Source organism: Pygoscelis adeliae, unplaced genomic scaffold (genome assembly GCF_000699105.1).
Source record: "Pygoscelis adeliae isolate BGI_AS28 unplaced genomic scaffold, ASM69910v1 Scaffold286, whole genome shotgun sequence".
In the NCBI taxonomy this organism is placed as follows: Eukaryota; Metazoa; Chordata; class Aves; order Sphenisciformes; family Spheniscidae; genus Pygoscelis; species Pygoscelis adeliae.
The window spans coordinates 5,919,089-5,928,658 of record NW_008825076.1 but is presented as its reverse complement, the minus strand read 5'-3'; the positions used below and the strand labels follow the sequence as shown (position 1 = coordinate 5,928,658).

Sequence of the window (9,570 nt, the reverse complement as noted above, 5' to 3'; positions counted from 1 at the left end):
GGTAAAATATGCTCTTAGCTTAATTTGCTCCAAACAAAATACAGCACAGTCCTATGGCAAGGTTTACAAGTTGAAGATAAATCAAAACATCACAGACAGGTTTTTCCCTGACTGAGCACGTTGGTCTGGGACAATCCATAAAACACCAACTCCTCTTTGCTTTAATAAGCAAACCAGATCACCCTTGCCCTCCTCTCCCGAGTCTGCCACACAGTTCATAGCAAACTACTGCCCAGAGGACGTTCTCACCAAGGTAAAGAGCAGCACTGCTCTGCTGGGGACCATCAGCCCCCAGAGCCGGGTGGCCACGGCAGAGGAGTTTGCTAACTCACCTGCTGCCTACTTCAGCTTCCACTGGACCATCTTCAGGTAACAGCAGCACAGCTCTAAGAAGGAAACAAGAAGAAGGAAACAAGAAGAAAGAAATCTCCTGGGTGACTGTATTAGCTTGTGCCTAATTGTCAATCTCCTCTTAAAAGTGCTGGGCCCACAGCTGTAGTAATTTAAGCTCTAATTCCTAGAAAACAACCTTTAGAGGCACCTCCCTGGCTTTGTACTGCTTCTGGAGCCTGGTGTCAGGTCCTGTGTGATCCTGTTCCATCTCCTGTGGTTGCTCAGAAGGCAGCCAAGGAGTGGAAGGACATCTGGGAACCTGGAGCTTGGGAGCCCCCAAGTTTCAGTTCTCTGTTTAGATACTGAGGTGATCTTCAGCAACTCACTGAGCCCTGTGCTGCCTTGTTATCTTTGAAGGGTTGCTCCAGGGTACCCGGCAGCGTGGAGGACTCAGGCCCTAGCAGAGTTTTAGGAAACGATGCAGGTGCACGCTGCCCACCGTAGGACTGTTTCTATTTCAAGCTGCTTAAGTGGTGCCAGAGGATACTTCAAGTGTAGTCACCTAAACCCACTGAGGTCAACCTCTGGTGTCTGGAACTGTTTCCTGTGAATAACCGTGCCGCTTTGTCACGCGGAGGGGACCGTAAAGCTAAATGTGTTAGTAATTGTAGAGCACTCGGTCAGGACGGCCACAGAGGCAGTAAGAACATCAGACAGCGTTTGCAATATGCTCATTTCAGGCTGCACAGTGGTTAGCAGAAGTGGGTAGCAGCTGCAGAGACCAAATTCCAGCTTTGCTGCTCGATGCAGGCTTATTTCTCTTTGGTAACTATGTCACATATTAATTTCTGACACTGAGTATCTGCTACTTCTAAGGCAGTTTTGGGATCTCCCCTTCTGTAGATCGCCTCCAGGTCTCATACCAAGTGCTTCAGGGCGAATGCTGCAGCAGAAGCTAAAACTGCCCATTGCCTGAAAGTAGGTAAGTAAATCCAGGTGGTGGAAACTGGTCTCGGAGGGACTAAAATTCTACTCGTTAGGGGCTTAAGAAACACTGTGAGCTTAACGGGAACAATCCCCGTGCAAGCTCTGTGAAACACAGAAGAGAAAGAATGATTTATTTGGTAAATACAGCTCACAAATCACTGTCTTGTGTAGGTCCTAAGCTTCTGCTCTGGAGAATAGACCTCTTACCTAAACAGAAGGAAATAATAATGTACATTGGGAACAGCAAGTGATTCTATTACGGAATTGGGAAAAAAAAAAAGCCTTGATTTTCATTTTGTATCTCTGAAACAGAGGAAGCATCAGACCTTTTTACTATTAGGTGTTGGACTGATTTATTTTAATCTGCTTAAGCAAACTTAACCTGGTTTTCAGTTTTTGATTTCCTAAATATTTATCCTGTTTGCTTTTCAGGTATTTCATATTAGATTTCTTTAATACTAGATATTTCTTTTTAAAGATGGCTTCTGTTAAGTGCCTTCCAAATTAAATCCAGCAGGATGATATGCTTTGAGACACAGTAAAATCAAAGAATATGATAATCAGTCATCAAAATCTAATTTCTGCTTTATCTGGGCTTGCTGCATTTGGTGAGTAACGTTAGAATTTAGCCTTATGCCACAAAACCGCAGGCTACTTTCTATGTAAAAATCTGCCTCATTTTGGTAAAACACTAAATCTCAAAATTAGAATTGATTAATTTGAAGAGTGTTTCTACAAGATGGAGATTGAAGACTTGATTTCAGAGCACTGAAATTAGAACATTTTGCCATTAGCTTCAGTGGTCAGACTGAGTCAGTAATGACAATAACTCTTCATCAACACATTTCCCACAACAGTTTTTGGTACCAGAGCGCGCTTGTACCAAGTGTCTAAAATGACCGAAGGCAGAACTCATTTATATATAGATTTCCTAAAACTACGATCATGTGGACCAGGGAACCAAAACAGCAAGGGAGAAGCAAATACAGGAAGTAATGAAGTGCTGGGTTTTTTATTTAAAAAAAAAAAAGAAGTTACATTCTGCCCAAGAATCAAATATAGCCACAAAACCAAAATGAAAAACGTTGCTGCTTCTCCCTTCTGCGTTAAGCTTTCCATGAGGTCTTTAATCAAAAAGACTCATGCCTAAACCAGATGCGTACCTCATTGTTGGAACTCCAACTAAAACCTAGCACCAGTTCTCTCCGGAGATCACCTCCGACACAGGGAAAGGTGTAATTCATCAGAACTCAGCTTGACTTTATCTGCAAAGCAGCCAAAAGTGTGTGCTGGGTGGGATTTTTCACCATCAACACTGTGGTTGAGCCAAGAAATGTTTCCACAGGCTGACGCTTGCACCACCGGGCAGGGACCAGCGCAGATTAAAACTTGGTCACTCTGTTCCCAACTCTGCTGCAGACATTACATAAACTGGGGCAAGTCATTTTCTGTGCGTGTCCAAGCCAAACTAGTGCTTGTAAGCTCCTTGTGACTGGCTTATACAGAAACTAATACTACGCATCCCTGATTACCGTTGAATCAAACGGAGTGAATCAGTGTAAGTTCTTCAGAACTACCCCAAACCATTCAGTCTAAGCTGCTGCCCTGCTAGGTCTGTTTTCAGACATATGAGTGCTGGGAAAAGGAATTTGAACAGAGTAATGATGTCGCGCACAAACTTTTGGAGCACTCGGTGTTCTCAGAAATGTAAATAACACCATGAAACACCACATGGGATATGTAAGCTGCTTTAATAATAAATTTATGAAGTGGCAAGAAACTTGCCACTCTGCTTTGTAAACCGATTTTACTCAATCACAGTCCCTCTATTTTTTTCCTCATTTAACATGAATAGATTCTGTAATTTGTATGTGAAAGATTTACGTAGAGATATGTTCTGGACCACTCTCGTTGATTTTACTGGTCAGAAAAACATTAAACATGCGGAAACAGCACCTTATTAAAACTATAGGCCTTTTCTCATTACATTTCCTTTGCTGCTAAGCTAAATTGTCACTGAATAAGCCAAGTCTACAGAGGTTTTTTTCCTTGTCCTGTGTTCTGAGATGTAGTGGGGCCTGCAGAAACGTCTGATAAAACCTCACGTATAATAAGTAATTCAGAAGGCTTTGTAAGCAATAGCTGCAGTCGCTTCTTCAGACTAGGGAGAGCTTCTCATGCATTAATGCACTTAGTTAGGTTTTGTGAGGAGCTCAGAGGAGGACGTGTCCTCTTCCTGATACAGTTAGTTGAGCCTGGACTCTGCACCACTGATATTGTTCAGCAACTGTGTGCACCAATAATTTAAAAACACCAAGAAATCAGGCTGTTTTTATCAGAAACAAGTAATAAATCTTATCATGATAGTAAAAAAAAATGGCGATTTCTGATGTGTGACATTTTCATTGCTTGAGAATGAATCAGTGCAAAGTGAGGTAACCCATGCACCCCGTCACTTAGGGCTGGGGGCGCGTTAAACCAGGCGCCGCCTTTTGGAATCCCTCTCCATATCTTCAGTGGGAGAGTCTCCATTGCACCCTAGAGGGGACACCATGTTTAGCAAAGGGTCTTCAGATGCCCCTCCAAACAGGGACAGCAACAAAGCCACGCCATAGCCGGTAGCTCGTTCACCCTAGAAAAAAAAAACCCACACAACAGTTCACATTTCAGATAGTATAATTTGAATCTAGTTTTAATTTACCTACTCACTCAACAAGAGGAGTGATGGCGCAGGGCCACAGCGAATACTCGGGGTCCCTGGCAGGCCTGCTCAGCTTGTGCTTCTGTTATTGGAATCTGTCCCAGTTAGATTAAACCAACACATCGGTTGATTCACACGAGAACAGAGCTCACACTGACTCGAGGGTGGATTTATACTAGCATTGTTCAGGGCAGGGAATGTTCCATCCAGCACGAGCATAGATTTGGAGTATGAGCCGAGTAAGCTGGGTTTAAAAAAAAAGGAGATGGGGGAGTAAATTGGCTTGGTTTTTAAGAAAAAAGAATATACACAAGTTCCATCAACGGGAGGAGGGGAAACCCCCAAGAGGAAACAAATGTTTTCTCTGCTGCAGGTCAGCAGGCAGGATGATCAACTCTGGTCAATCATCTTAAAACAATATGGGTGAAAACGGAAGGCTAGGACTATTGCCATGAACAGAGAGCAGGCAAGTTGTCAAAGTTCACAATGATAAAGATGTTGCTGATTAAAGTGGCCGTTAGAATATTTTTAAACCAAAATGAAAAATACGAACAGATGAAGCTACCAAAACAAAGAAATTCCCAACACAGATGAAGAGTCAATACTTTTCAAAAGAACTCTTCTCCACCTAATTCTCTCGCTTTGAATTTGATTGCACAGAATTCAGAGCATCTGCAGGCACAAGCAGTTTTCTTTACCCAGCTTGCTCGCCCAGGAAAACATCAGAAGTCATGTGAACATACTCACTGCGTGAACAGGTGCAGCAATGTCTATATGGACCCAGACCCCAGGCCAGTCGAAGCCAATGTGAGAAGCAATGAAGAGCCCAGCACAGGAGCTTGGAGTATTGTCTCGGTCCTGTAGAAATAATAAAAATACAGTTGGTCTTGCAAGAAAAGAAAATGTCAATGTTTTATTCTTACCTACTGAAAAGACAGTTCTGCAAATCTAATTCAGAGCTTAATGAATGGCCCTAAAACACAGTCTTGCAAACCAACTATACTGTAAATCCCTTGACTTAATCCCTGGTAGCAGTCTGGCCCTGCTCAATTCCTCTTCTGCCCAAGCTCCTTTCTGCAGTGGTTTTGGAACTCAGCACACATTGGAACTCTCATACGCAGCAAAGGCAGCTGCAGCAATCCCCGAGGCCTCTGTCCTCAATTTCCTGGTTTCTGCATTCCCAGTTACTGCCTCTGTTGGTTGTATATGATCTAAGGAATACTCATCTTTACTTCTTAAATGGTCTCCATCCAGGAACTTAGCACTCATATTAGGGCCACGCTTAAAAGGCAAGCAGCCTAAAGATACCTTTGCAGCAAGCTACCTTGTTTAAAATTGATACTAAATATCAGTGTAGTGACATATAGCCTGCAAAATCCCCAGGTAAAAGACCCTGAAGACCATAACTATACGGCCCATTTCTAAAAGATTACAGCCCACATGAAAAGCATTCAAGCCAGCTATCAACAGGCCAGCACATTATCTAGAAAACACACAGTTTTATGTAATAAATCCAATTTAAAAGAAAAAAAAAATCTTACTGCCACAGAGTTCTTCATATCAGCTACAGCAGAGGTAAATTCACTGAAGTGGAGCTCAGGGCAATACACAAGAGGATGGACCAAGTCTCCACAGTTCCTGCCAGCTTTAACGCAAGCCTTTTCCCACTCTTCGTTATTGGTGAGAACAGCAGCATGATACTTTCCCGTAGCAACTCCCTAGTGAGATATAAGACAAAATCAGGAAGGATTCATCTTAACTGTGCTGGGTAGGATAATTCTGTACTATTCCCTCTCAGCATTAACAGCTGCTTTCCATCTAACAAAACCACCAAGAAAAAAGTGTCTCAAAACTACTCCACAAGAAGGTAGTGTTACAAATGTAGACAAAGACATTGTAGCTACTGCTGAATCTTTTAAAATTTCTGAAAATCCATTCTGCAGTGAAATAGTCTGCATTTGTCTGGTCTATTCAAGCCACTGTCCCACAAAAATATTTATTTATAGTTACTGAGCAAGCAAACTATATCAACTTTACAATTATTTATCCTTACAAATAAAATTAAATCAGCAATGAATTACAAATAAAACTTCTTAACACACACAGAGGATACCCCAGCAATGCGTGTCAATCACACAAACAGTCTGAACGCAACATCCTCATTCATTGGAAAGGTTGCTTCCTTCCAAATATACAAAACCCAGAAGCCACCATCACATCAGTTTCTCAGTAGGACAATGATGGGAAACTTTCAAAGGATTGATGTTTACACCAATGTATGCAACATTCATGCTTCTAAAATTTGCCACCACTTCTCCTGATATGAAGACCAGTTCATTTCCTAGAAAATTAAACCACAAGAATCACTGCTCATCAATATAACCTTCTACAAAACAAGAATAGATTTTAAAAAAAAGAATAGCATTAAATTTGTACCCTTGTGTCAGTCTGTGCATGACTTACAGTGTAAGCCATTTTATGAGCAAGAAAATTTCTAATCACTACTATCAAATCAGTTTTGCTAATTACAAAGCTACTGAATTGCAAACATTGAATACTGGATTACTTACACCAGCTGCTAATGTCATCAGAAGAATTCTATTTTTTCTTTAAGTATGCAAAAGCATAAAAGTTGCATAAAGAACAAAAAAAACCTGCTTGAATAATGCAGTTGTAAATGTAACACATTCACGGCACATGTCGCGCACAGAGGATTACAGTTTACTGGGGTTGCTGTCGGCAACTTTCTCTTGCACAAGTTTTGGAAGCCGCTATCAGTCACAATAGTTCAGGGCATCTACTTTCCACCAAAGACTAGCAGGACAGAGGCAAAGAAGTGTATGATGTGCAGACAGTAAAAGGATGCACCCCTATCCGCTAGCAGCTCTGTATCAGTACCTGAGCTCCAGTAAGAGTGGCCATATCAAGAATGATATCAGCTCCAAGATCTTTGCATGCATAAGCTACTCCATCAGCCAGTATCAGTCTACCTTCTGCATCAGTGTTATTGATTTCCACAGTTCTAGGAAGAAGAGAGGGCATTTAATACAACAGTGCTTCAGGCTGGAAGTTAAGACTCATCTGTCTGGACTAGAATACTGGATGAGAAAGCAGACCCAAACCTAAATGTGCTTTCTTATTTGACTCTGCAAGTCTTTATGGCTGCTTATTCCCCAGCTGCAAGCATCCAGAGCACACATGGAAAAGGGTTCTAATAGTACTGTCCTCATGGTTGGGTCTACTTGTTGGGCCTGTACAATGCCTAGCACATTGAGGTGGGATTTTACAAATTACTGCCATAAGAAGAGGTATCATACTCTGCTTAAAACAAGATTCTTATACAATGGTAGCCTGCTTTTGCGACTGAGACAATATAGACTACAAATGGACACAGAAAACTGGGTGTACTGGAAAAAACACCTAAACCCGAGTGCTTTAAGGAAACTTCAGCTCATGATATATGTATTTTGATGTGTATTTACATACTGTGCTAGTTTTGGCTGGGATAGAGTTAATTTTCTTCCTAGTAGCCAGTATGGGGCTGTGTTTTGGATTTGTGCTGGAAACAGTGTTGATAACACAGGGATGTTTTCATTACTGCTGAGCAGTGCTGACACAGAGTCAAGACCTTTTCTGCCTCTCACCCCACCCCACCAGCGAGCAGGCTGGGGGGGCACAAGGAGCTGGGAGGGGGCACAGCCGGGACAGCTGACCCCAACTGACCCAAGGGACATTCCACACCATATGGCGTCATGCTCGGCATAGAAAGCTGGGGGAAGAAGGGGGAAGGGAGGACGTTGGGAGCGATGGCGTTTGTCTTCCCAAGTCACCGTTAGGCGTGATGGAGCCCTGCTTTCCTTGTTTTGCTTTGCTTGCGTGCGCGGCTTTTGCTTTACCTGTTAAACTGTCTTTATCTCAACCCACGGGTTTTCTCACTTTTACCCTTCTGATTCTCTCCCCCATCCCACCGGGGGGGAGTGAGCGAGCGGCTGGGTGGGGCTTAGCTGCCAGCTGGGGTTAAACCATGACAATACCCAACAGGAAACTCTAAGTGCACTTACAACTCGCTACTAGGGCTGTCTGAAATACTAATACCATTATTTAGGGAAGCTGATGAGGGACAGGTTCACAATCTGCATGGTTCACAATCTGCATGGTACTCAGATAAATAGAACCAAAGATGTTTCCTCTCAATGTTTTTGTGAAAAGGATAGATACAATCTTACTTTCCAGAGTAAAGAACATGAATGTCATCAGGTCTTGTTGCACGTGGTCCGACTGCATTCTCGGCCAAACAAAAAACAGCATGAAGATTGTCTTTAAAACCCTGTAACAACAATAGGAGAGAAATGGCTTTTGATTCACATCAAGCTAATTTTTTAGGACTGAAATCAATGAGGGATTACGACTTCTTGACAGCAATACCACTAATTACATGGAAAATCTGCGAGGAATGCCTTATCTTGAAGCTGAGGCCAAGAGCTATAGAAAGCGGGTGAGGAAGTAACATCTAATACTGATTTTTAGAGTTCTCACTGGAGAGTGAATAAAAAGCCTATATGCATGTGACAGACAAATGTGGAAGGGATCTAGAAAGCCCTTGTCAATTAAGCAGTGATCAGTACAGTCTTCCCTCAGTGGCAAGGTATCCGAATTAAAACTTCTTTTATATGCAGTGTGCAGATGTAACTGGAGGGGGTTATGTTTAGTCAAACCTGATTCCCTGGGAAGAGCACGTTCAGCTCTTTACAGCCAGCTCCAGTAAGATCTTCACAAGCACAACTCCAAAGCCCACTGAGCTCACCAGGAGACTGCCAGGCTCACCAAAACCAAACCCTAAGTCACTAAACTACAGTACCCCTCAATGAAAATCAGCAGAATATATCTCTAAAGGTGTGACACTTCACTCATTTAATTTTAATACAACTCTAACATAGGCTCACAACAGAGATCACAAACACCTCATCCAGACTGTGTAACTCCTTCACCTTTAGTAGCCACAAAGGAAAGATCCAAGCAACGGATGCTTTCAACATGACAATTACAAAGGCTTGTGCAAGGACATTATACAGTCGGTCAGGATGCTTGGGATTATTTTCCAAACCCTGTATTTTCCACTGCTTTTACTTAGTCTCCAGTAACAACAAAGATACAACTGGGGCCATTTGAGAAACTGAGCTCCTTCCCATAATTTCTGCCACACTGGGGAAGAGCCTACAGTGATAGTGGAAAATGATGGAAATAATAAATGCTAATATGCAGCCATTTGTGAACTGTATACTTTCCCTAAAAAAACAACCCCAGGTGAACAGATTCCATCTCTGAGAATTTTGTTGGAAAGTAACTTTGAGCGTGGCAATCCTGGAACGTGGTGGTACTTCATGCCTCAGTGGATCTCCCAGTTGCCCTTCAGCATCCAACCCGCACCACAGGTCAGATACACGCTACCAGGATCTATCCTCTCTCTTTCCATGTAAAACCAAAAATATCCATAGCTAAGATGAATTGCGGTTGTTTGGGGTTTTTTTTGGGGGTGTGGGTGTTTGCTG

General features: G+C 42.5%; 1 protein-coding gene across 1 annotated transcript in view; it reads right to left on the bottom strand.

Moving 5' to 3' along the window:
• Window positions 1-3,052: 3,052 nt before the first annotated feature.
• The window catches only part of NPEPL1 (aminopeptidase-like 1), an 18,430-nt gene continuing 11,912 nt past the window's right edge, over window positions 3,053-9,570 (bottom strand). Inside the window, exons 8-12 of the mRNA XM_009326869.1 lie at window positions 8,248-8,348; window positions 6,920-7,043; window positions 5,563-5,739; window positions 4,769-4,879; window positions 3,053-3,952 (exon numbers count right to left, since the gene is read on the bottom strand). Coding sequence (XP_009325144.1) covers window positions 3,794-3,952; window positions 4,769-4,879; window positions 5,563-5,739; window positions 6,920-7,043; window positions 8,248-8,348 — 672 coding nt within the window. The 3' untranslated portion in view covers window positions 3,053-3,793. The remainder of the gene's footprint in view (window positions 3,953-4,768; window positions 4,880-5,562; window positions 5,740-6,919; window positions 7,044-8,247; window positions 8,349-9,570) is intronic.